General features: G+C 39.0%; 4 protein-coding genes across 9 annotated transcripts; 1 reads left to right on the forward strand and 3 right to left on the reverse strand.

Annotated features, from left to right (window-relative positions):
* The first annotated feature begins 8 nt into the window (after positions 1 to 8).
* Positions 9 to 6,470, forward strand: Pal1 (Peptidyl-alpha-hydroxyglycine-alpha-amidating lyase 1). Of its 2 annotated transcripts, none has more exons than XM_018011805.2 (6): positions 9 to 323; positions 550 to 712; positions 769 to 1,009; positions 1,076 to 1,575; positions 1,630 to 2,085; positions 2,608 to 6,470. In XM_018011805.2, the coding sequence occupies exons 1-6, from the start codon at positions 189 to 191 to the stop codon at positions 2,769 to 2,771; spliced, it is 1,659 nt and encodes a 552-aa protein (XP_017867294.1). In that variant the 5' UTR covers positions 9 to 188; the 3' UTR covers positions 2,772 to 6,470. The 2 variants fall into 2 exon arrangements, with proteins under 2 accessions (XP_017867294.1, XP_017867295.1); XM_018011806.2 differs by lacking the exon at positions 2,608 to 6,470 and adding an exon at positions 2,449 to 2,591.
* On the reverse strand, positions 3,057 to 4,093 carry LOC108616540 (prenylated Rab acceptor protein 1). The gene is made up of 3 exons (XM_018011812.2): positions 3,958 to 4,093; positions 3,691 to 3,897; positions 3,057 to 3,602 (listed from the first exon to the last, which is right to left on the reverse strand). The coding sequence occupies exons 1-3, from the start codon at positions 4,047 to 4,049 to the stop codon at positions 3,320 to 3,322; spliced, it is 582 nt and encodes a 193-aa protein (XP_017867301.1). The 5' UTR covers positions 4,050 to 4,093; the 3' UTR covers positions 3,057 to 3,319.
* Positions 6,235 to 17,454, reverse strand: LOC108616535 (uncharacterized). Of its 4 annotated transcripts, none has more exons than XM_089472119.1 (7): positions 17,329 to 17,454; positions 11,455 to 11,672; positions 9,846 to 10,112; positions 8,232 to 9,240; positions 7,723 to 8,169; positions 7,385 to 7,655; positions 6,235 to 6,847 (listed from the first exon to the last, which is right to left on the reverse strand). In XM_089472119.1, the coding sequence occupies exons 2-7, from the start codon at positions 11,639 to 11,641 to the stop codon at positions 6,653 to 6,655; spliced, it is 2,376 nt and encodes a 791-aa protein (XP_089328245.1). In that variant the 5' UTR covers positions 11,642 to 11,672; positions 17,329 to 17,454; the 3' UTR covers positions 6,235 to 6,652. The 4 variants fall into 4 exon arrangements, with proteins under 4 accessions (XP_089328245.1, XP_089328246.1, XP_089328244.1 ...); XM_089472120.1 differs by lacking the exon at positions 17,329 to 17,454 and adding an exon at positions 15,705 to 16,048 and having other exon boundaries at positions 9,846 to 10,106; XM_089472118.1 differs by lacking the exon at positions 17,329 to 17,454 and adding an exon at positions 15,705 to 16,048.
* A 1,169-nt stretch (positions 17,455 to 18,623) lies between these two features.
* On the reverse strand, positions 18,624 to 27,474 carry egr (TNF superfamily member 12 eiger). 2 transcript variants are annotated; one of them, XM_018011810.2, is made up of 7 exons: positions 26,736 to 27,474; positions 22,035 to 22,160; positions 20,781 to 21,106; positions 20,617 to 20,718; positions 19,590 to 19,681; positions 19,375 to 19,470; positions 18,624 to 19,289 (listed from the first exon to the last, which is right to left on the reverse strand). In XM_018011810.2, exons 1-7 carry the CDS (start codon positions 26,892 to 26,894, stop codon positions 18,922 to 18,924), a joined length of 1,269 nt encoding a protein of 422 aa, XP_017867299.1. In that variant the 5' UTR covers positions 26,895 to 27,474; the 3' UTR covers positions 18,624 to 18,921. The 2 variants fall into 2 exon arrangements, with proteins under 2 accessions (XP_017867299.1, XP_017867298.1); XM_018011809.2 differs by having other exon boundaries at positions 19,375 to 19,488; positions 26,736 to 27,473.
* Positions 27,475 to 27,627: the final 153 nt, after the last annotated feature.

Consider the following 27,627-nt stretch of genomic DNA (forward strand, 5'->3'; position numbering starts at 1 on the left):
GTCCAATTTCAGCTGGTCACTTTTACCAGCTGTTCGAAGAATCAACCAGTTAAAATGGCTGCTGCAACCACATAAATCAGTTATTTCCAAAACGTATTGAGAAGTATAGTGCGTGTATAGCGCAGGAATTGACGCTTAGCCTAAGCAGTTCGCCAACAACGATCAACATTCCAATTCACGCGCAAACAATGACGCGCTTCAACAAAAAAAACGACATTCTCAGCTATAACAATTGTGCGCGTAGCTGTTACAATTATCTGGCGTTAATTGGCGTCCTTTTGTGCTGTGGTTGTCCGTTGACAGCATCTATTGCTGTAACCGAGGTAAATTGCATGTTAATCACAAAAATAGTTCATTAGCTGCATGTTAAATAAAATAACATATGTTTTGATTTTGTTTTGTGACGTCACACGCTGACACTGACACTGACATGTGCCCATATGTGTGAGAGTGCGTGGGTGTGTGTGTGTACATGACTGCTTTGAATAATTTATGCAACCGTGGCAAAATTTGAAATCGAAACCTAAAAAGAGTCTAATCTTTTCACAGAATGTCGATAATCAACGTTATCTACAAAATGGGCCCATTGGGAGCAACAACGACCGACTGCACCAAATGCTGAAAGGTGTCGGTGCAGCTGAGCCAAATTGGCCGCAGCGTGCCAAGCAGGAAGTTACCGACGTAAAGACAGAGATGGCCAAACTGAATACAAGTGAGTAAGCTACAAAGCTGTTTTATAGTTTAGCTGTACCTGTTCTTAATTTTCAGCTTACGTCTACCAGAACGCCTGGCCAGCGAATAATGTGAAACTGGGCGCCGTCACTGCTGTTAGCTTTGATAAAGCCGGCAATGTGGTCATATTTCATAGGGTCGATCGAATTTGGAGCCAGACAACATTTAACAATTCCAACGTATATCAGGAGCGCAACATGGGACCCATTAGGGAGAACACTGTGCTCGGTCTAGAGCCGGAGTCGGGCAAAGTGCTTTATTCGTGGGGTAAAAATTTGTAAGTTCCCAAAATTTATCACCATATTTGTGCTGTTGTTTTTATGTATGCCTTTTATTCGAACAGCTTCTACATGCCCCATGGTTTGAGCATTGATCCCGAGGATAATGTCTGGGTAACAGATGTGGCCTTGCATCAGGTATTCAAGTTCCCACCACGAGGCGCAGGAGGCAAACCATTGCTTACCCTCGGCTCTGCTTTTCATCCTGGCATTAGGAAGAAATTCTGTAAGCCTACCGCGGTGGCTGTGTTGAATAATGGAGATTTCTTTGTGGCGGATGGCTACTGTAATGCGCGCATTATCAAATATTCAAAACAGGGCGAACAGATCCTAGTCTGGGGACAAAACTCCTTTGCTGGCTTCTCCTACGATGTAGCGCCACCCAATTTCTTCGCCATTCCGCATGCATTGACGCTGGTGCCCGAACTGGAGCTGCTGTGCGCAGCAGATCGTGAAAATGGACGCGTGCAATGCTTCTACTCAAACAACGGGACATTCCATTCGCAATACCACAATCCACTCATTGGCGATCGTCTGTTCAGCATGGCCTATACACCTGCTGCAGGTGAGACTTGTCTTAACATGCGTTGAATATTGTTAATGTGAATTCGTTTGCTAGGCGGAGAGCTGGTGATTGTTAATGGGCCCACCGCCGAACTGGGCGTAGCACCAACGGACTCCAACGAAGTGTATGGCTTTGTGATGAGCATGCGCAACAAGCAGTTGATCTCCAAGTTCGGTCCGAACAATCTGCCATTCGAGAATCCACACGATGTGGCCGTCACCGAAGATGGCAATTGCATCTATGTGGCTGAACTGAACCCCATGCGTATTCACAAATTTGTGCACAAATCCATTGCGAAGACGATGTCCCTGTCTGCTGTGAAGATCATTAGCAGCGCTCAAAGCGAGCCAGCAATAGCAACAAACATGTCGGAAACAGTGAACAGTATTGATCAAACGCAAACAGCGCATCATCCCAGTGGCAAGGCGATAATGGTGGCATCAATGATGCTCCTGTTCGCTGGCTCAACATTTGCGTTGGCGCTGATTATGGCGCGCCGTCGCAAACGAGGTAATCAAGCGATCAGCTCAATGCCGCCCAGTGATTTGGTCTATCGCCAGCTGGCAGCATCCAATCAAAGTCTGTGCTAACCAATATCATATATGTTCCAGTTCCATTTTGTAGTTGTGTGTAAAAATGTAATTGTTTATTATAAGTTGATTTGCCGTGATCTTTACTTTGCCTTCCATCAGTTGGAACTTGCTCCAACACGAATCTCATTTTGTAATCTCCTTTACTTACTCTATAAACAAACATACATCAATATATTTTTATACAAAATACATATACACATAAATTTATACGTATGTAAGAAATAATCTATATTCTTAAATGTCTTTTGTTTACCTTGTATTGATTTCTTTGATATTGCAGCGAATGAAATTGATGCAAAGTCAAATGCTGCTGCATGAATGATCGTAAGAGCTGCATGGCGTGTACATACATATATATATATATATATATCTCCATGTTCTCTGTGTTTGTAACACTTTTATTACTTGATTTTACCTGTTCAATTTTGTGATTCAACAGGTTGCCTGCCCTTTGGCACACACAACCGCCGTCATGCCTGGGAGAAGACGGAGGGCTTTAAGCTGGGCGGCCTGCTCGATCGGAACGGGTTCGAGAAGCTCGATCAGAATGCCAGCGATGAGGAGCAGGAGCAGGAAACGACATCACTCTCACAGTACGCCTAGTTTCTACACACACACACACACACACACACACCTGGACCAAGAGACTTATCTATTTTGTAAAGCTAACTAAGCGCCATTCATATAGTTCTAGTTCTAAATACCTCAGTGAATTTATTTGATATGTGTATTATTTATTTTAATTACTATGTGCATTCCTTTTTCAACCATTCCATATTTTCTACTCTTGCCAAAATTGCTTTAACTACACATTATATAATTAATATACATCATTTATGTGCAATTATTAAAAGAAATATATATATACATATATTTAAACAAATGAAATCGTTTCTTGTTGTGTATTTGGTCAATACGTTGAAGGCAACATTTCTTGCGCTGCTGATTAAACTTAATTACATATCGGATATGGTTAGAATTATACTCTAAATATATATAACCACATATATATACATATATAGATATTAATGTATATATAGTTATATATAGAAATTGCAAACTTATTGTCTAATAAGGCCCCTGTGTGGCGAAACTAATTAGCTACGGCTTTAAGACTCTAGTATATTCGTATTCGTTGTCAAGCTCGTTAATTAGACATAGAAGCTGTCGCTTTCCTCGGTCACAATCGCATCAATATTGTAGAATACCGCATGCATGAAGATCACAAAGCAGGAGGCGCCCAGCGTCCAAAATAGAACGGCGCCAGCGCCAGCCAATATGAGCAGCGGTGCCGCGCCCAAATTGAGAGCCAGAATCTGTTGCTGTGGTGTAACTTCGCAGCCCACAACGCAGACGTTCTTGTTGATCGATCGTATCTTATGACAGCCAAAGGCGACGGCGGCTATAACCAGTAGAGTAAGCGGCGATGTAATTCTACAGCAGCGGCAACAATAACAAAAAAGAAAGTAAACACTATTTAAACAACTGTTTGGAATTGAGGTAAATAAATAATGGTACTTACAGGCAGTATATCATCAGTACGAAAAATATGAATATGTAGTTGCTTTGGAAATATGATAGATTGCGTGAAACACGGTTCTTCAGGCGTTGCATACTGACAGCCGACTTGAAGTTATTCAAGTTAAAGAATACAGTCCATGGACGCAGCGATCGTCGCACCGAGTGCAACAGCTCCAATGGTGAAGGCAAATTCTGCAGTGCGGGGATGCTGAAAGTAGCATATTATGTACGGTGTATATGTTTGGTTCAGTTGGGTTCTTCTACTTACCTTTGCAGATCAATGTTGACTTTGTTTTCACCAGCAGATGAACGCGACGGCATTTCCATTTCGCCGCTAACGTCAATATTCGTTTCGGCCATGTTTTGCCTTGATTTTAAAGCTCGCTTGGTTTCGTCAAAATAAATAAACTTATTTGATTTGCTTGGCCTGACTCAGTTGTGCTTCTCCGGTTCCGATTGATAAAGAACTCTTTTGATATATTGCTTCTTTTTTTATCGGCAACGGATGCTGCACTAAAAGAGATCTGACGTGTTCAACGTATTGACGATTTGCACGTTATTTACACATGTGTAATCAACCGAGCACCACACGAATGTATTATTACTGCCTAAAACATACTATTAATTTATTGTGACAAAATTTTTAAGCCTCGATCGGGTGTTATTGTTTTTAAACACACAACAAAAAGCAACAACTTGTTCTGATGTGGCAACACACACGAAGCCTGTCAACTCTTAATCATACAGCGTAAGCAATGCAAACTCTGTTAAAAACAGCTGGTTTGATTTAACAGCCCTGTTTGAAAGTGGCGCGACTATTATCGATGTTTAAATAATGAAAAGATCTATCGAAAAATAATTTGAAACTCTCTGAATCTCTAAAAGCAGTACTTGAATTCTTTGACAAGTTAACCAGTGAAATTTTTATATACGTTGAATAAGTTTTAACACTTACTGAAAATCATTGTGAAACTGCTAGCGAGATTTAACAAAGTGTCGTTAGTTCAATTAAAAAAAAAAAAAACCATTTGACAAGGAAATAGTCGACTAAGTTGGCGAAAGTAACAGAAATAATCGAAATGTGGTTTGAGACTCGCAAAAGTAGCTCATAAATTCGAGCTTATTGTTCTTGATGTGAGCCAAGTATCGATACATTGGAGTTCGAAAGTAACCCAGTACCAATTGAATAAATCGAATAAGTGTGTTTTTTTGTTTCGAGGTCCCATGCGACATCATTTGAATTTGTATGCTGTTAAATATTTTCAGCAACTCGTGTGAGACCTCGAATATATATTTTTACATTAATAACTGTATATAGCAATATATATATATTTATTTATTTATTTAAATTCTTGTTCAAACTGCGGTTTGTACGTACACCAATATATTTATATATATATTTAGGTAAATACATTTATAATAATATTTTGATTCAATACAATGCAAATTTCATTTACTATTCTTTTTCATACGTGTCTTTTGTGTATTTTTCTGCTTCGTTTATTTTCCACTTTTTTTTTTACTGTATTTTGTTTTTGCTTTTGCCTTATGTATATATATTATATAATCACATCTATAGATTTTAAAGAATATTTGTCTTAGTTATTTTCATTTATTGTTTTTACACTGAAACACATTTAAGTATATGCTTTATTCGTAGACATACATACCTTTAGCTGACATTCAATTAGTAACTTTCGAAATCTTTTTCTTTTACGCTATCTTCTGTGTATATTAAATTATACTATGAAAACAACAACAAAACGAAGCTGCAAAATGTGTACAGTAAATTGTTTAAATGTGTGAGTTAGTTCAAGACAAAGAGATAAAGATTGTGCATTTTAAATGGTTTTTGTTTTATCATGTTTCGTTTTCGGTTTGTGGGCTCAAGTAATAAATTTGAAAATACATTTCAAAAAAGATTTATCAAGTTACCATTCATATACACTAAATGTGCTCAAAATTTATATTTAATATATGTATATATTCATATATATTTTCTTTTTAATATATATTTTATGTATATATATATTTTTTTTAAATATATATTTATATATTTATTTTTATTTTTTTGTGTCATTGTTTGCGCGTCAAATTTGTCTCTATAACTGTTTGGACTATATAAATATATAGTTTTATATTTGCAATTGTCTCGTAAGCATTTGATGGGCGGTATCTAAAAGATATAGACATATTTGTATATATATATGTATCTATATATTTGCTAATTAGCTGCCTGCGTGAATTTGCTTGAGTTTTTTATTTTCATTGAGTGAACTTGTACACATAATAATAACTGTTAATACATTCATGAATATACCAAATGAATATTTTTGATTATATATATATGTATATACTGTATACAAACATATGCACTATATAGTCTGAAATGTGCTTCCAAAAAGACTCTGCTGTTTACATTCAAAACGAAATGAACAATTAGCTGTTGCATTTATTAAAGGACTACAAATCTGATGCCTACTGCTTGGCGAAAAATCTCAAATCAACATTCACATATATATGAATATATATATTCATGTTATACGGTTTATGGTATATGTTTAATCTGTAGCTTGGAAATTCGCTTGGGTTTTGTCTATATCATTTTAATATATTTTTGTGTTTTTGGTTTTAGGTCTCTAGTTGAGCTGCTGCCATATTGGAGGACAACAGCAAAATGTATCCAAATATTTTTAGCCACCTATTTAATACATTTATATAGAATATTATTTTGATTTTTAAAATTTGTTTTTTTTTTTTTTTTTTGTTTTTTTGTTTTTTGAATCAAATAACTTTTGATTTGCTAGTTCAGCAAAGTTTCTTTGTTGGTTTTAACATCATTTTAGTATTTGTTTGTTGTATTTTTTTGAAACGCACAAAAGGACGTTAAGAAATGTTTGTAAGTTTGTTTCCTTGTTTTTTCATTTTGTTTTAATACTTTGGCTTCATTTATTGCCGCTCGCTTAGAGCCCAATTTCACGCATGGCCCGGTATAGGCAAGGATTCTTCAAACACTCGCGCGGTCCCAGCTGTCGGCCGGGCGTGCCGCGCAGTATCATCAAGACGGAGCGAGCCGAGGCCTGGCACTCGTTGCTGCTGCCACAAATGGTGTCCGCCTCGGCCAGGTACTGATAGTCGCAAGCCACCTGCGAGGCGCCCTGTAAAAGTTAATGACGGTGTAAGTAGGGCAACTCTCTCTCCCTCAGCTACGTATTTCAGACTACGGCTGCACTCCAACAATACCTAGATGAGCAGGAATGAGCATTGAAGCTATCTTTGAACAACTAAAAAAAAAAAAAATAATAATAAGTAAATAAATCAATTTATTAAAATAAAAAAATTTGCAATTAAAAAATAAGTAAACAAAAAAAATTAGTATTATAAATAAAAATAATCAATTAATATATATATATTCATAAAAAAAAAATAAAATAGTATATTATAAAAAATATACAAAAATAGTACATATAATTTAAGAAAAAAATAAATAAAATAAAAAATAATAAAAATAAAATCACAGAAATTCGAATTAAAAAAATTAAAGAAAAATAAATTATATATAAGAATTTTTAAGTTAAAAAAATAAATTAGAACAAAAAAGTGTTTCTCTCTCTCTCTCTCTCTCTCTCTGTATGTCTCACTCGCTCCGTTTCTATTCTCTCATCGGCCTCTCCAGGCTGACTTCTCTCACTTACACAAAGATAACAAATCTGATGCACTCCGCAGAGCGGCATCAACTCCTGATTCAAGTCGCCCGAGATGAGATCAACGCTGCGACAACGCTCGGCCATGGACTCAATGATGGGGCACTGATTGGAGCCAATGACGTAATTCTTGTTGCCCAGGTAGGCATCATTGAGTGTCTCGTAGCCGGTGCTCTGGACGCCCAACGGCTCGTCCATGGTGTTTGGCGGATCTGGGTAGCGCATATAGCCGCTGCGCTTCTTCTTCAGCTGCTGTGCATCCCTAGGAAAGTTCCTTTGATAAGCTACTGTTTCACACTCCTCCCCTCCTCCCCTCCTCCTGGACTTACTCTGCCTGCTGTTCGGCCTGCTCCTTCTTGACGCTGTAGCGCTTCTTCATTGGCCACTGGCTGTCCAGGGAGTTCTCCTCGGAGTCCGGCTCGATGACATTGCGCAGCAGATGATTTTCAGCGTCCACAGATTGACGCAACTTGTCCAGCGCACGGCGCATCTTCTCCAGGCTGTAGGCGGTGGCCAGGCGCGAGAGCACATGCTCCTTCAGCTTGCGGATCTCCTCCTGGTTCTTGATGCCCTCGTGTGCGCCCGTATATTTGATGGTCTCGTCGATAATGAAATCCTCAATGGACTGCAACTTCTTGTCCATGCTCTCCAGCTTCTCGGGATCAATGTCGCGCTTCTTCTTCTTCTTCTGCTCCAGCTCATCCAGCTCCTCGTTGTTGCTGTTGCTGCCGCCGCCGCTGCTGTTGCTCTCCCCGCTGCGTTTCTTGGACTCGACACTAGAAATAGATGAAGTCAGAGTTAAGGGGCTACTCCTCTCATATCTTCGCCTGGCACTCACTCTGCCAACTGCTCGGACTTCTTCTTGCGATCGAGGCCAAAGTACTGCGACCAATCAATGGACTTCTTGGCGCGCAGCATCAGGTGTCCCACACTCGGCGAGCCGTGCGCATGGCTAGCGGCACGCTTCTTCTTGCGCCGTCGCTCGCCTGCGTCGCCTTCGCCCTCGCCCTCGGCATCGGCATCCTCGTCGTCGTCGAACTCATCGTGGTCCTCCTCGTCGGAGCTCTCCTCGCCCTCGCCCTCGCCCTCGCCCTCATGCTCGCCATACTCCTCGTCCGAGTGGTGCTCACTACGCTTGTGATGGTAGCCCGCGTGTCCGTGTGAGATCGACTCCCCAGTGCCAGTGGGCTTTGATGGCGCCTGTGTCGGCGTCTCCTTTGGCGCGGCAGCAGTGCTCACGTTGACGCGCTGGAAATTGATCTCCAGGCGCATGTCACCCAAAGCGGTGGCCGTGGCCGCCGCTGTCTCCGGTTGGTGTGTGGTCGAGGCTGCCTTCAGTTGCTCCTCCGTGGAACGTTTCTTCTTCTCCTCCGGCTGCTGGTCATTCAACGGCTTGCCGAACAGCTCGCTCAGCTCCTGGGCGACACGCTCGTCCGTCTTGGCCAGCGGCGACTCACCCGCCGCACGTTTGGCCACCGGAAAACGCTTCTTCTTGTCGGCGTTGTACGGCAGCCAGGGCAGCACCGGATACGAGCGTTTCTTTTGCATCAGCAGATAGTAGGGCGGCATGCGCATGCGTTTCTTTTGCTCGAACAGCTGCGACTGCTGCTGCGGCGCATCATCCAGCTCATCGGCCTCTCCATTGTTGTTGTTGTTGTTGTTGTTGTGGATCTCGTTCTCCTGCTGCTGATACTTCTCCCAGAGCTGACGCAGCGCCAGCTTGTAACGCTCCTGCCGCTCGTGCTCGCTGGCCTCCTCGATCTCGCGCAGAAATTGTTCCGTTAGCTCGCTGTGCGTGGCATCTCCGTTCAGATTCTCACGTTCACGGAAGACAGATGGAGCCGAGTCTATATATAGCAGTGGAAATAGAACAAGAATAAGGAGAATAAGGGGAAGAAGAAGAAGGGGAAGCTCGTGTCAGGACTTTGACATTGACTTCAGTTAAGGCACACACGAGCAGGAGTCGACAGGTTGCATTGATAGACAGCCCGTCGGATCGCGTGCTTCGGCTATAAATTCAGCTTGTATAATTAATTCGTGTGTGTGGGCGCACGTCTTTCTCTCTGTGTGTGTGTGTGTGTATGTGGGTGAGAGTGTGCGACTTATGGGCACGCATCAAGTTGTTGGCGACCTTTCAGGCCATTAAATCGAATGACAGGAAGGCTGACAGGATGCCCGCTTCCAGTTCATTGCATATATCATTCAAGTAAGAGTTGAGCCTAAGTCCACACACTCACACACACACACACACACTCAAGTTAATCTGAGCTAAGTGGTTTTAGCTGCAAAAGCAAAAGCAACAACAACAACAACAACAACAAAAGCATTGTTATCCCAATCCATTTGTGGCACTCAAGTGGACACGCATATGGAGCATAAAACTCAGCTCCACTTGACGCAACTCGAGTAACTCCCTGGCCCCGCAGCCCGCCCCCTAAATAGATCTACTTACCGTACTGCTGCTCATCACGCTCCCTAAAGTTGGAGGACGAACGCTTGCGCTTGTCATCCACAAACAGATTGCTGGGATTCGATTGCTGCTCGCGCTCATCGTCGAACTCGTAGCCATCGAATGGCGGACCGCCCAGGGCGCCCTGCTCGTAGTTCTCGCGCTCATTCTCGCGCTCTAAATACTTGGCAAGTGCTTTGTTTATTCTGTGGCGATTCCGATTCTTAAACTTGTTGCTGGTGCCGGTGCCAAATAAATCGCTATCTGCAACTGTGCACGGAGATAAATGCAAAAAAAAAAAAAAAAAAAAAAAACCAAAAAGGTAACGGGAATACAAAAATTGGGAATCAAAAAGGGAAAATCAAAGGAAACTTGAAAGTCGTTATGTGTATATATATACAGACATTTACATGTATGCGTGTATGTGTGTGCGAGTGCAGGAGACATGCCATGGGTCACGTGCTCTGTTACATGCGGGCTACAGCTGCTGCTGCTGCTGCTGCTGCTACTGTATCCAGTTGCCTCCTCCAGTTGCCCTGCCCTACCTCTCGACTTCCTCCCCTCTCCCTCTCTCCACCTCTCTGTTGTTCCTCTGGCTTGCTCTGCTATCAGTTACGAATTGGCTTCTCTCGCTTGCCCTGCAGCTGACAGCTGTCCTATCCCGCCCTGCCCTGCCCTGCCCTGTCGTGTCGTGTCCTTTCCTGACTTGCCATTCCGGCTTAACTTGAGCTTATGCGATTTACCCACGTTAAGTAACACACACACAAGTTCCACGTGTCTGTGCATTGGGACTTTTCATTACAACATATCGTTTTATCGTGGCCTTATTAAGCAGTTAGCAGCAGAGGTATGCTTCTTTGCTATTTTAAATATTTGCAGTCACATATGCAATAAATTTGAAATACATATTAATATGTATGTTACCCTTTTTATTGCATTGCTTGATTTTACTTACATCTCCTTTACTTCATTTTCCCTTCTATTTTATTTAAATTGTGTTTGATTCTTTTTTGCTTTCGCTATCCCTATCTATATTCTTGTCTCTCCCTATCTCTTATGTACCATTCTAAATGCTAACTTTTATTTTCTCTCTGTCTTTTTAGTTTACTCTATCCTTCTCTCTCTTTCTCTTTATCTCTCTCTCTCTCTCTTAGAAGCCCCCTCTGTAGCTCTGTTTCTCCCAGCTTTATATAATTCTGTTCTCCTTCACTCTCTCTATGTCTCTCTCACTTTGCCTAAGTCCATCTGTATCTTTCGCTATCTCTCTCTCTCTTTCTCGATCTACATATATATGTATCTCTATCTAAAAACAATATCAATTTCTACTAAATAAGTTCTAAATACAGTGATTATATTACATTACATGTTAATTCTGAGTAGGTGCTTGGAGCTGTTCCGCATAGCTAGGAGGGGATACGTTAATTAACATAGTGCTAGGACTCTTTTTGGGTTGGGAACTAAGCATATCCATTCTGTAACTTATCTCTCGTGAATCTTTCGCCCACTATGCTAGTTATTCAACTACTTCACCATGTGGTTGTTTTTGCTGCAGTTCGCCTGCTGTGATTGCCCGGCTGCCCCTCCCCGGCCCTTGAGTTCGTAGAGCACTCACCTTCATCCCAGTCGTCCAGCTGTCCAGATGGGGGCGGTGCGTTCAATGGAAACTTGGCAGCCTCGCGGCGATGCAGCTCATCGACGGCCGCCTGCAGTGAGTAGGCGGCGCGTTGGGGCGTGGCCAGAACAATGCCAAGCAGCAACAGTCCCAGGATGGCCCCGGCATCGACAAATTGGCCGGCCATGGCAACAGCTGCCTTACAACTGCCTCTGTTGCTGAACGAGAAGAACAAAAAGAAGAAGAAGATGAAGAGGGAGAAGTAGAAGTTAAAGGATCAACGCATTAATATTATTTTATGCCCGGCACGTTTCAGGCCCGTAAAGGTACTAGCCCCAGGCGCGCAAATAAAAATATATATAAAAAAAACTTTTAATTACATTTGCACTTTAAAGCAAAGTCAGGTGCAGAGAGGGTCTCTCTGTGTGTGAGTGTGTGTGCGCGTGTGTGTGCGTGTGTGTGCGTGTGTGTGCTGTGTGTCTGCGGCATTAGATATCGGATATCAAGTGGGTTTGCCAGCAGCGTAGAGGCTCATTGTCAGCCAGCGATTCATTATGCACAGCTAATAGCATATGAAATGCCAGACGGCTTAGCCACAGTGAAAGCTGCCTAAGTGCACAGCTGAGCTGAGAGGAGCTTTGCGTATAACAGGTTTATTTTATTATAAGTTAGAATTGGACTTTTAGATTTCTTTAAATGTTATCAGGTATTTAAGTCTGAGTTTTAATTATATTTAATATAAATTTTATAAATTTAGATTATGTTTTTGAAAGTATTATAATAGAATATCTCTCAATGTATACCCAAATTAATTTTTACTGAATATATCATATAATGTCCGCCTTATCAATTAATTTGGTTTCCATGCATTCTACATTAATTGGAGCAAGTGTTCAATCTATGTATATATTACTCTACTCATATTCCACATAATTAAATAAATTATAGCATTGCCTTCAGTCTAGCAAAGCTTTACTGTTCGGTAATATCTCACACATATCATATGTCAGCCCTGCAATTGAGTGAGTTATCCTTTCCACTTCATCTAAGCGAGGCTTGACTGTCTTTAGCACATCTCCTGCCACACACTTTCCACATAATTAAGTGCATCACTACATCAATCACGTTCCATGCATATTTCAGGGAATTAAGTGAATTATTGCATTGACGTCACCGCAGAACATTTTCCATATTTGCCACACATATTCCACAGCCTGAGTTATGTCCTCTGCTTCAGCTAAGCGAGTCCTTACTGCCTTTCTCGCACATACTCAGCATAATTAAGTGACTTTCCCTAGGACGTGCTGCTGATTAAACATTAATTCGAGTAAACTTTCACTAAATACAACACTTTGCACACATATTCTGCATAATTGAGTGAATTATTTCTTGAGCGAGGCCTTAAACTTCTTCCTGCTCGCATATCTCACACAGTTTTCCACATATTTTCGATCGACCTTTCGCAATATTCAAACATCTTCCACATAGATTTCCACGCAATTATGTGAATTTTCAGGTGTTTTATGCGCATAACTATGCAAATTAAAGGAGAGCGAGGGATAAAGGGAGATAGAGAGGGATATGGAGATAGAGAGAGAGGTAGAGCTATAGCGGCTGGCATTTCAATTATTTGTTCATCTGGACTTTTAATGAACGACTGACGTCGCAGCACTCTCCATTCTGCAGACAAATCAATAAAATTCCAATGTGCGCACATTTCTCCGCAGCTGCCAAAGTTCTTCCAGAATTATATTCTTTCTTCTTCTTCTTCTTCTTCTTCATCATGCCAGCATAGGCGAAAGGACAATTATGTTCATGACGCTGACAAGCCGGTTTCCGGGCGAGCATTTTATTTGCGGCGCACAGAAGTATGCTATAGTTGTCGCCGTAATGAATGGAATGGAATGGCGCATGCACACCGACACACTTGACGTATACGTAATATGAAGTATACGCCACGCTAGCTGCCTGTTGCTGCTGTTGCTGCTGCTGCTGCGGTTCTCTTTGTAAAAGAAATACACACACCAGACACACACACCCCGAGTGTATATATAGATAGCAAAAGGCACTCTTCTTCTTGTCGCCCGCTCCCTAGTCGCATTTGCTTTGGAATTTATGATAGACGGTTGCCTTTAAGCGACATTAAATGTCAAGGCAGCTGCTATACGTTTTAGCTGGCCCTCGTCGCGGCCCCGCCCACTTTGCCCAGCGTCTCGCCTGCAGCTGTTGTTGCTTACTATCTGTTTATATTTTTTTAGTTTCAATGCCTTTTGTTATTGTTGTTTTTGTACTTTATTATAATATTATTACTGCTGCCTGGCTGCTTGATGTCTGGCATCCGGAGGAGTCTTAGTCACGATTAGACGCGACTCGACTCGACTCGACTCGACTCGCAGTAGCATAAAATTAATTTACTTCGAGTTCAATTATTTTCCCTTCGCTTTTGCCATTCATTTTATTCTTTAGCATTTGCATAATGGACGCGCAGTGAGTGCTTTTAAACAAAGGTTAAAGATAATAGATAATAAATCTGTTAGCGAAACCGCATTTGCAAATTCGATTTGAATAAGCTTGACCAGTGTTGGCTAACGAGTATGCACGGGTGAGGGGCTCAGAGTACAAGTTTCGACTTAAGTGATTGCTAAAGAAAAGCTGAAGTGATTTATATGGAAAACTGTGTAAGACACAGATTGAGTAATGTTTGGCCAGTGTTGGCTAAGGATTCAGCATGACTGAAACTTAGGAGCTGTAAGCTCTGGCATTACTGATTACATGGAAAGAAACTTTAATTACTTTCGAATATCTCTACCTCTCATATAAAAACGATGCCTGCGTGCAGCATTTGACCAGTGTTGCTTAATGCTTATTTAACAATGGTTGACGTAAGAGATGGGCGATATACTAAGTTATTCATATTGATGAAGATTAAGTGCTATTTGGCCAGTGTTGGTTAATGATTCAGCAGAGCTGAAACGGAAGAGCGTTAAGGTTGTTAACTCAGCAAAAGTCTAATTCAAGCAAACAATAGCTCAACGAATATACTTGCAGCCATTACTATTTATTTAATCTAAAATTAAATCATCTAAAATTCTGATGCTCGATTTTTCCTATTTGACGTGTGTTGGTTACTGATATTAAATTACCTACTTAATTTGAAAGCAAATTTGACTTAATTTATTATTTATATATTATATGTGTACCTATCATTTATTTGCTTGAAGACAATTTGTGTTTTCTTCTTTTTACTTGAGCTTTTAATTTCCAGGAATTTTACGCAGCATTTCAAATGATTTATGCTCGAAACAGCTTATTTGATGTACACGGCGGACTTATTGTTCTCTTCATGTGACATTTCTCTGACTTAATGCCAAAAGCAATTTATTTCATATGCAAATTTGACAGGCTTTTCGAAAAGTTTGCAAATATGAAACAAATAAAAATCGACTTAAATTGTGCAAAAAATGCAATTGGTTTGAGATCTTGAGCTCTGATATATATACAAATATATTTTTTGATTAGCTTTTGATACGCTTTGCGAAAGAAAAACATACCCAAAAAAGTCTGCGGCGGATTTTGCGGTTGACGCGTAGAACAACGAAAGCGCAGGCCGTACCATTGGGCGTATACATAATATAATAAAAACAATATGAAATATATAATATATATGGAACCTGTTATTTTTAGGTATATGGTGGCTGTCCAATTTGATAGACAGCTTCAATAAGCTGTCAATTATATGATACACATTATGTCTCTATATATATATATATATATGTGTGTGTATGTCTGTGTGAGTGTATATACGGAATGTAACTGTCGATATTGATGCTGGGCAGTGGATGCAAATTGGCTCGTGCCGCGGCAACATAATTTGATTTATGTGATGAATATTTATTTGAGGGACCCAGCAGCAAGTCCCAAAAGCATTTGCTTGGCAATTCAATTTACTGACAAATTCAATTGCCACAACAGATTGAGTCGCATATACATATATCTACTATATACTCGCTACCAGGAACTGCGTCTAATTAGGCAACTGGCGCAGAAAAAAAGGACCTTTTCTATTATGCCTTTAGCCATTTCGCCTTTCTTCTTTTTACAAACTTGATATGTACGCTCTGCATAATTCATTTAGCCTTCGCAACGGTTTATCAGCGCACAAGAGCGGCGCTTTAATCAAGCCAATCATATAAAATATTGACACATTGAGGCTCGTTTTTGACTTATTGACACAACACGCCCACGCTTACCAACAAACAAATCAATGGCAGCTTACGGCTCCTCGCTTTGACACGGACGTCTCTTTCGTTTGAGAATGTGGAAAAATTGCACTGTTTTTCTGGATGTCCTTTCAAATTGTATTTTCCTCAAAGCATTCAGTGTGTTGCACTGCGTCTTCTTATCTACGTATGTGTGTGCTTTATTTGTTGTTGGCAAATAATAAAATGGTAGACACTTTTCACAACATGGCGTCACTCCTACGCCTTCTTTACTTTTCTATATATATTTTTTTTCTGTGTTTGCTACAAGGACTCGCGCTTGATTCAGTTGAGCACCAGCCACAGCCAAGACGGAACCAAGAGTGACATCAAATTCGCAAAGCGTCTGCAATTTATACTATTCGGCTCAGCCTACGACACGAAAGGAAACGAAGACCACACACTCAGCAAACAGAATCCACACAGACGCACACAATCCACACTCGCACTGTGCCAGCTAGAGTGCGAGCGGAAGGGAGACAGCGCGATGAGAGAGAGCGCATTTCTGTGTGTGGGCGAAGCTGTTGCTTGAAAAAGCTCTTTTTGCTGTTATTGTTATTGTTTTGCAGTTTTTGTTATCTCATTCGTGTTGTTGTTGGTGGTGTTTGCTCTCTGCTCGTCTTTCATTCGGTATAAGTCCTGCAAAAGTTACCCAATGCAGCATAGGGATTGCATCTGAACTGATTTATTCAGGTAGAAGCATATTCATATCCATACACACACACACACATACTTGCGCACATGACTGTTGCTATTTACTTTGTGCGCGCGCGAGCTTTGCTTTTCCTTATGAAAACTTCATTAGTGCTCTTAAGCTTTATACTTATGTATGTATAGGTGGGTTGTCCTTTGTGCGTATATCTATGCGTGCATGACTGTGTCTGTGTGTGGCGCTTTGAGACGTAATGAAATCCCAGTTGAAATCACAAATTAATTAGTCAAGTGCGCAATTAGATACAAAAGCAAACGAGTTGTAGCATAATGGGCTCTGAATTGTTGTACAACTAAATGGGTATTTATGTAAAAATATACTTATATGTGTAATGCATATGAGTATGTGCTTTATTTAGTAATATTGTAAAAACTAATCCGAGAGCCATACTAAAGAATTTTTGTATTTTTATTTTTATTTATTAAAAATAAGTATTTAAATCTATATAAATATTTTCGATTAGTATTATGATTATATATATATTATTTGTGTTGCATAAATAATGAGTATATTTTAGTATAAGAAAATTTATTTAAATAATATTTATGAAATTATAAAACGAAATGATTTTGAATACTAATTAAAAATACTGATTTTATGATATAAAATAATAAATTTATATATGTTTTTGGTAACTTCAACATTTTGTAAACTATATACATTGTATTAACTAAAATATGTATACAAAATTTGAAAAAAATGTGCAGAACATTAACAATTTATTACCTAATCATAGATATAAAATAATTTAAATAATTTAAATTATTATAAAACAATTTTTATATGTATACATACACATGTATATATATAATTATAATATTGTTAATGAAAAATCTGCCACCTGTTGGCTGAGCAAAAAATCAGAAAATCAAATTTGTTTTATATGATAAAGACAAAGCTTACCATAGCCTCAGCGGCAGTTGAGCTGCAATTTGCTTAGCTGTAATAAATTGGCACACACACACACACACACACACACTAGAGACACTATGCACCTGGGCCACAGCCAAATCGCAAGCGACACCTACGAGCGACTGATGTAAAGCTTTGCAAATGCAATCGAAAGTTGGATTGATTGGAGTGCGCATGGGCGAGACTTCGGGCTAGACGGGGAAGTGATTCTGTTTCAGCTTCAACTTCTTCTTCTTCTTCTTCAAAATACTCATTTTTGGATGTATGTGTACATACAGCATGGAGGAGGCAGCAGCAGCAGCTGGTGGAAGGCTCGACATTGCCTGGGGCAATGCTAAACCGATTTCTGCACAGAGCCGAACTGTTGCTTCAGCCAGCAGCCGAAGACCACCCTGGACCACCCTAATACGCCCACCTGTTACATGCGAAATGGCATTCATTCGGCAATTACTTCCGCTGGCCGAGGCCCGGATATCAATCTGTGTGTATGTGTGTGTGTGGCTATTGTCTGTATGTGTGTGTGTGTATGGAGCTGCAGCTTAAAGCTAATGCAGCTTCAATTGCATCTATTTTTGGGCATTGAGCTGCAGCTGAATTTTGTCCTGGATAGAAGCTGGAATGCATGAGCCAAGTCCACTCAATCTATGCATGCTCCAGCTCCATTTCCACTTCCCGCTCCCAACCCATCCATGTCCACGTATGTGTGAGTGCAACTTAATTTTTCCATTTGACGTCACATTTTGTTAAGCAGCAATGGAACATCTGTGAATGAGTCCGGCAACCCGGACAGAATCCATTCGCCAGGATTGACCATGTTATGTGCGCTTTGTGCTTGTCAAATAAGATAAAAAAAAAAAAACAAAAATAAAGCAGAAGAAACAAGCTTAGAGCAGATAAATTGTGTAGAAATGTCTGTTTGAGCCAAAGGATTTACTCTTTTTTATTAAGAGGCTTTATTATCAAGAGGTCCGCTCTGGTTTTCTTTTTTCTGTTCTCTGCTTTGCCAAATGACAGAAAGTGGATTTCAAATACTTTAAAGATTGAGTTGAGTGGATAAAAGTATATATATATAAGGAAATTTAAGATAAAACTGGGCGCGCTCAGATCAACGAAAATATTTATGAAACCCAGAATCAGAAGTATTTGCTATAATTGCATTAAAAAATCATTTGACAGTCTGCGTATTTATTTTTTGCAGCAGATTATATGAATATATTTTAATTTTCCTGATCTTATCCTTTTCCTTATCTCGTTTATTAAATGTAATTAAAAAATGCATTTTAAAATATAATTTTATTAAACTCTTTATTATGGCAATTTCATTTCTGTATTAATTAGAAATATATAAATGTATATACAAAATAAATATGATATTATATGCATGTTAAGTTTATGAATAGATATAGGTATATAAATATATATTTATATATATGTTTATATAAATGTGTGTGTGTGTATATAGAGAGATACATGTTTAGTGTAAATAAATTCTAGGCTAGTTCATCTACTCAGCTGTATATACGTATTCGTATAACTGAGTAGTCGCAACTACTAAAGCTTAAGTTCGGTGCAGAAAATATTCGCTTAGAGCTTAATGATGCCGAAGAAGCTGCGATTGTTGCTATCCCGGAGCATTACATTCCGATCCCGATGGATGTCGCGCACATGTATTGACTCGTGCTGCTGCAACTGAATTAGCCCACCTGTGTGGCAGGTGTGCACCTTGGGCATGTTCGTGGGCACCGTATTGAGGCATTGCAGGAATGCCTTATTTTCATGGAAGATAATGAAGCCATTCTGATCGTGCGTATTATTATAGCATATCTGGGCATAGACGTAGTAGAGACCCGCCTGATGGACTGTCAGGATGCCATTGTGAACACTGAAATGCTGCTGCCACTGATTGTCGCTGCTGGCCGTGGGATGCCCCATATACATATCACCGTGATAAGCTGTAGATAAAAGGAAATTTGAATCATATAAATTTATTGTACACACGTGTATATATGTATGTATATTTAGACAAGTAATACTCACAGTGCACCTGAATGGGGGACTCGTGTTGCGGCACTTTGCGATTCAAGTGGAAATGTGCAGCTGCTCGGCTTGCGGCAGGGAAATCTGCGGATTTCGCTGAAACAGGAGATTCGCCTGCGAATTAACAAACGCACATATGACAGTGAAGGAATATTTTGGTTGCTATAGATATTGCCAATTAAAATGCGACTATAGGTATATATATAAATAATCACCTTTGCGTACTAAAAGTCGTTGACGGCCCTCCCGTGTGCGTGGTCGCTGTTTGTGCAGATGCTGCTTAGTGTTGCTATTGGGAGTAACAGTGCTGTAGGAGGAAATTAAAAATAAATATCCTTTAATAAATGCCGTTTTGTTAAGATGCTAAATGTTCCTAAGAGACTTCTGTGACTTTATAAGGTATATCTATACAAGTATGTTATTATATTTTTAATCGCTCAACTTAAACATTCAATTTTTGTCCACTGGAGCAAAACTTAATGCCAAACATTGATCTTTATTACTCCGACGCCATTGGTCAGGCGCGCTTTAGATTCCCAATTATAATGCTTTCAGTTGAGTAAAAGAGAGAAGAAGGGAATTTAAATGTTCACTCGCATAACGTCATTGGTTGCAACTCGTACGATCTCCTTGTCAGTCAGTGTGCGTGAGCGGTTTGTATAGTTCAGACGTGCTCTCTCTAGTTCGTATTAGTATTAGTGTGAGTTAGTATTGCAGTGCCAGCTTAGCATAAGCATACTAGGTGCATTTGAAGGTTAAAGAGTTATAACTGCCCTCTCTCGCTCTCTCTCTCTCAATCTAGTGCTTATTAGTATTAGTGTGGGTAACTATTGCAGTGCCGGCTTAGCATAAGCGCTCAGTGGGGACATTTTAGTCTGTGCGCGTCTGCCCTGCTGATCGGTCGCGTCCTCTGTGCATGTTAGGAAAGTAGTTAGGCCATATTATTAAATGGTTAAATGGTTGATACACCTATTGTTAGACTTTGAAATAAGACGTTCATATTGGCGCGCATATGAACAGAGTTCACATGTAAAATGAGAGTAATACAGATATAGAGAACATAGGTATTCCCAAAAGGGTAATTGTACTCTTAACTATTTATATAAAAATGCCAATGAAGAGAAGTATTGCTTATTAAGGAAATTATGCTTTTGCTGATTTAAAATTGAAATATATATTTAAATGATTAAGAGTGTAATTTCCTTTTTGAGTGCATATTTCATATTTTTTATTTTAACATACCTTTCCTTTGTCTGCTCAGCACTTCGGCTTTGGTTCTTCGCAATTTCTGCTAATTCGTTGCTCGGCAGCTCATTGCGCATCTCGGCAATGGAGCGAGTTTTTCTATTTAGAAACAGATTTAGGCTTTGATATATAATATTTATACTATTTAATCAATTACTTACCGTTCCCTCTTCTTTTTGGAATCGTTATAGCTAGTGAAGTCCTCAAACACATTATCATCATTGGATGCCGATGAGCTGGAGCTGGAGGTGGCGGTGGATGCCGCTGTGTCCGACTTATCGCTGCTGTTGTCTGGTGAGAGGGCTTGAGTCGCACTCTTTTCCTGATTAATCATATCCAAGTACTCCTCCATGTCCGTTTGCTCGTTGCCCGAGTCCTCATCATCCTCGTCCTCGTAACTGTTCGATCTGTCCGCACCATCCTCCACCCCAGCATCATCATCATCAACATTGTCATCGTAGCTGCCGTAGTTCTCGAGTTCGTCGTGCTATTTGGGATCATGGATGAGCAGGTTCGTATAATATAATATAAAGTGGATGCCATAAGATTTGTGGGTCAAACACTTGGGCCACAAGTACGTGACTTGTGGCTTGCCTCTGCCAGAGGGGACCTGGCCCCATAACTTATGGCTCTAATGCATATTTCACAAATGGGCGTGTGTGTGTGTGTCTCTCATATATATTTATAAATACGCGTACTCATTTAAATAATACTTTTTCATTTCATTTCATTTTTTTTTTTTTTTTTGCTTTGGTTTTAATTGCTGGCGCCTTCCCCCAACTCTCTAGAGACGCTGTCATTAGCATGTATATAGATATATGTATATATGCGCACATTATATTCTTTTACCCATTTAGATTGCCTCACATGCACAGCTCTCTTGAGTTTTGAAACGATCTATCCATGATTCCATTGATGAGATCAGATCAGATCAGTCCAGTTCAGTTCAGATCAGTCAACACTTATTGCTATATATGCTTAATAATTACATATCTTTGCGTTCCTCTAATAAGTAAATAATTTCAACACGAAATCCATTTAGCAATTGCCTTGGCTCTAATAGCCAGCATCATAAATTATAGCACAGAAGAATGTATGGTCGAAATCGATTAAATATTAATTGAGTGTTAGCTCTTAAGAGCTTCTGGCTTATGTCTTTCGCTGCTTGAGTGATTTGTCAGAAATACCCATTAATAAATGGCAAAAGTATTTTATGGCCCCCTGAACTAACGGTTCCCATTTAAATCTACATCTATCACTTCGCAACCATTTGTCAAAAATAAAGCATTTTTCATATATCTATAAATACACATGTCCCATATAGATATTTATATATAAAATATGTTGGGAATGTGACGCAATGCTTGGACTACTATGAATAGAAATGTGAATTATTTTCGTAGACTTGGGCTCACCTCCTTTTCAAATTCCATATACTCCTCCACAACATCAATGCCCAGTCTTTGCCGCAAGCTACTCACATCCCGCCTCAAAGCGCCCAGATCATCTTCAAGCTGTTGCACGCGTTTCGTTTGCCAGATCTGCAAGAGATTTGAGAGATATGTTTATATTATATAAAACTTTCTGCGTCACAAATAGTGCATGAGATCATTGAATGAAGAAACTATAGAATCACAAGTATAGCCATGGCTATGGCACAGCATGATCATGTGTTTATGCTCAATCCAGGAAAGCGGAATTCATTAAAAAACAGGCAATTGTAAACATGTATGTATATATACATATCTCTATATAAATATATATCTATATAAATCAAATGAAATGATATCAATTTGTATTCTACTTAAGAAAATTTCTTTGCTTTAATAGAATATATATGTTAATAGCAAATATATATACATATCATATATGTATATAGATAAGCATATACATATATATATTTTTCGCTGTCTTCTAGATTCACTTTATGCTTATCTTCAGTCTTCATATACAATTAATGTAATGAGCTTTAATTATGGCGATAGGCGGTGCTAAAATCCACACATCATTAAATCCCAAAGCAGCGAACTTTGACACCAGCGCCCAAAAAAATGTGTACGTGCATATATATGTACATATATGTACATCTATATGCATGTATGTGTGTATGCTCTGACATAGAAAGCCAGCATTTGATATGCACAGCAGATGAACAAATAATCTTGTTTGGCTTTAACATACTCGACTAGGAAATACCCTAACATAAAGCCTTTAAAGCTTTTAGAATGAAACATGCACGACTATGCTATACGCTGTATCATCCAAATGCCTATGTGAAAATAAATCAATTTTCATTTTCAAATTATGATTATATTATCTTGCCTGACTGAGCAAAAACCATTAAAGCTAATAAAGCTCTTATATCTTTAAAAGCTCATTTACAATTCCTTCTTTTGCGGACTTAAGGCATGCTTGACTGGGCAATACTCTATAGAGTGCAAGTTTTTGTGAACTAAATTGATTTATAATTTTTTACTATTTTCATCTTAGCTCTGACATGCTCGACTAGGCACTACTCCTTGATTTGAAATGCATTTATATATATAAACTAAATCATATTTTTCAAAGTAAGCCATGGTATGAGTATATGAACTGCAAATATTCGTAAATAATTAAAATACAAAAAATAGCTGACTTTCCTTATTATATAAAGCAAAATTGTAATTTCTATTTCTACTTAGACTAAAATGTTTTTAAATTGTAATAAATATTAAATGGTTGCAAATCTTTTGATGTTAATTATTTTGTTTGATCTGTAAAGCAATTATTTTTAAGCATTTTCGTTCTGTTTCGAAAGTCATGAAACACATTAAATACCCTTTAAAAATTTGTTTTTGCCTTTGTTTTTATGGCCTGAATCCTAAGCTCTTCTAATATTTGTATTAATATAAATGCTGATTTGGTATTATTTCTATATATGTATATTATAAATGCGCTTTCTACTGAAAATATTGAACACTGGAAATATTTTCATATATAAAATGCGCTAAATTTGAATTCTAGCCATATTTGGTTATACGAAATATATGGCTAGAAACTGTAGTATTTGAGACATTTTGCTTTATTATTATTATTATTAGCTCAATTATTCCTGCCCAATACATATAATCTTTTACAATACTTTTAAAATGTAGAACAAATGTTAACCACCTCGTTTATTAGTTGCCCGGGGCATTTGTCGAAAAAAAAAAAAAAAAAAAAACAAAAACAAAATATGGTGTATGACCGTCGAGGCGCATAATCTTTTTAATGGATCATTAACATTCTGTGCGAACAGCCGCAAACTTTCGACGCGTTGCTCAATATGAGACTGTCATCGCCTTTTCCTATCATTATTGTCTATATACAACATCGTGTTTCTCTCCCGCTCTCTGTTTTTATTGCTGGTTCGCGCCCCAAAAATAAATAAATAAAATAAAATAAAATTATATTAAATAAGAAGCTAATGTTAATGTCCGCTGGTTATGACAAGTCGGGGCTGAAACTTGGCAGCTATGTGTGAGGAGATTCTTAAGATCTTTGTCTGAATAAATTATGGAACTTGTTTACGAAATTATTGAATTAAGCTTTCGCATTGATCGTGAAAAAACGGCAGAGCGTGTGACAAAGCTCCATTCCACTCTGGGGCTTACACAGTGAGAAAAAGATGTGTTGGAACTGTTGGAGTGACGACGAGAGACGAGGCAAGGAAGGAGTTGGGGCCGAATTTAGTTGAACATAAATATCAGTATCAGCATTAGTATGTATATATGAATATGAATATAATATAATTATAAATACTAAAATTCAAATGTATACTAACATATTCAGTGTTAATATGAATACGAATTGAATATGCATATTATATGAGTATAAATTAATATACGATGCAATAATCTAACTAGGGATCACATTTTGTTATGATATGATATATTAAAAGAATTTCCTAAACAAACATAGATATATAAATATGACTTCAATATTTTATTTTCAATTAAATACATCTAATTCCATTCTATTTTGACGCCGTAAAGCTTAAAGCGTAGCTTTAACATGAAAATAAAAAGATTTATATACAGATAATCTTTTATCTTTATATAGGGATCATCAGGGTAACTTCTACATGAGCAGTCTCGCCTAGCATGCAGCACTCATCTATCTTGTAGCTAGAATTCGAGTTGACATTTGAGTCTTGAGATTTTCGTGGTTTCCAGGAAACGCGTATATCAAACGAGTCTCCCAGTTGTTAAATTGAGATTGATTGAGAGCTTAAGCCCTCACATTGATGTCTATTTTCGGCCAGTGCATACCCATCTTTTGACAGCGATCTCAGTTACCGCTCACTTGCTGTAATTCGAACGGTTGCTACTTGATTTGTAAACACTTAAAGTTCACTTTGTCGCCAGGTATTATGACAGCCGTATATGGATATGGATGGTATGTAAACGAAAATGTAAACGAGTTTCGCCTCCATAAATCTTGCTGGTAGCCGACGCAATCAAATCTCGTTACACCAGCAGAAACACAGCACAAGAAATAAGTTTTTTGTTTTCCACTTTCACCAACTCTGATGAGGGTCAATCCGCACCCCACCCCACACCACCCTACCGTTTGGTCAGGGTTACATACGTCAGATAGCCATCGGTCTTTTGTTCGGCTACTGGGAAATTATATAAAAATCTTAACAAAGATTTATGTATGTGGCTTTGCAGAACACATGTCCATTTAGCTGCGCCCCTCAAAAGCCAAGGCAATACGAAAAATAAGAAATGCCATTTACAAGTCAATTGACAATTGTACGATTTCCGTTTCAGAGAAGCACTCCAAAGTACATGCGCACTCAGTGAGTGGTGCATGGAGAAGTGCGCAGTGCTTAAAGCCGATCTGTGGCATATAGGAGACTTCTTCACTTATGCATACGCCATGCAAATTGTTGTTGTTATTATTCAGCGATTGCGGAGCATCATCGAAAGCTATCGGAACACAGAAGCTCGGAGTTTTCTGTGTCATATATAGTATATGTACGCATATAATATGTATGGAATATAGTCGGACATTTATCAAGCATGCCATAAAAATGGTAAAATACCAAGATAAACCATGAATGTCTATCAACACTTCTTTAGCTTGGCATAGGAAATCGATTCTTCAGTAAACAACGTGGGATTCAGTTGAATGAATGAGTCTATTAGATACCCTGTATAAATATTTTTATATATCCTAACTCCCCAGCTTATGATGTCACTTTCGTATTGCCTGCTGACAAATACTTAGAACTCTGGAAGTAATAATTGACCTACTTTGCAATTAGATAAGCGCTTATGAGGTCTATCGCTGATCATGGAAAATATCTGCTTGCAATCGGTTTTTTCCCTCTTTTATTATTATTATTTATTGCCCAACTTCCGCTTTAAGCTGCCTTCTTCAGTCTGCTAGGTTTTCCCTCATATGTATATTCCCTTTTCTATCTACCCTAATTTAGTATTTTTTGGATTTGTTCAGTTATATAAACAGTTTCAAGCATTTGCTACCACTTTAACTTCAAACAGTACATCTCTTAGCACCTCGCTATGTATTCACTTCCCCTGTTTATAGCTTCCCTTCTCATACATACCTATCATCTAGCTCTTTCTGTTCGGTTTTATGACGATCATTAGGAAACGATTTGGTCAGAGACACGCTTCGATTTTGATCTGAGACGGGACGGGTTTTATTGGCCAGCACCCTGACCAGCTCTAGCTCTACCTACTTCCACTGCCACTGACTCAGTTGCTGCTGCTTCTTCTTCTTTAAATGTATTTTTATAGAGTTTCTAGGTATAGCTATAGCTTGTGCCAAATTAAATGCCTGACGGTCACGCTTCGTAAAACGAGCTTTATAGATTTGCATTGGAATTGGAATTTTAATTTTAATTTTAATTTGATTTTCTTCTTCTTATTTATTTATATATTTCTTGTGGAATTATGAAACGGGAATTCATAAAGCTAAACGTTAGTATAGTCAATGCTGATGTCGCAGCATTTGATTTGATTAAATCTAATGAGCTTGCACATGCGTGATAAGCAGCCATAATCTATCAATTAAGTTATTAAGGTGCTTAATCATTCGCTAATATTAGTTGCATGTGAAATACATACCGTATAAGTAAAGATAAGAGCAATGAGAACGAGTGCGACAATGCTTAAGACAATTGGTATATGCTTCCTTGTCGAGTGCGTTCCGTTTGATTGCTTGGCCGGAAATGTATTAACGGCACTCGTTGGTGTTATAAACGGTTTAAGTGTTTCAGCTGACATAATTGTAATTGTTCTCTCTCCCTCTCTCGCTCCCTCTCGTTAGAGACTCTTTCTAGCTGGAATGTTGTCAGCTACTGTCAACTGCAGCACCAACTGTCAAGTGCACTTACAGCTCTCTTACTCTCTCTCTCTCTCTCTCGCCCACTCTCTTGCTGTCTGTCTTTCGAGCACAACAAACAAGATCGACAACAACAATAACAACTTTTGCACTTGCACTTAGCCCTTGCAGATTTTTTGCTTCAAAGTTTGCTTTTATTTTTACACTTTTTATTTTATATATTTACGTTATTAATGGGCCGCACTTGCGAACTAAACGAAACGAGTTTTATTTGTTGTTGCACTAGATCTTGTATCGAAAATTCTTGTATTTTTACAACGACGTTTTATCAGTAGCTCGATAAAATATCTTGTTTTATATTTAGCTAGAACCCTGCACGTGTTCCACTGGCAATGGCCAAAAGCAACAAACGGGAAAAAAAAGAACCAACTACAAGATTTATACTCTTTGTGCTGCTGGTACGCACGTGCTCTAAATACGTCTGTTAGCGGCTGCAACTTGCGTTGAACTGATTGCTGACTCGGCGTCTGCGTTGCTGCCTTGAGCGGCGTCGCAGCCGCGGCCCGCGGTAGCGTTTGGCACGCGCTCTCCGCATGAGCACAACAGAATCGGGAACAGAATAGAGCAGAGCAGAGCGCAGCAAAGCAGAGTCAAGCTGAGCGCGCAGGGAAGCGA

The sequence above is a fragment of the Drosophila arizonae genome, chromosome 5 (assembly GCF_054131065.1).
Source record: "Drosophila arizonae isolate 15081-1271.41 chromosome 5, UAZ_ARI_1.0, whole genome shotgun sequence".
Taxonomy (NCBI): domain Eukaryota; kingdom Metazoa; phylum Arthropoda; class Insecta; order Diptera; family Drosophilidae; genus Drosophila; species Drosophila arizonae.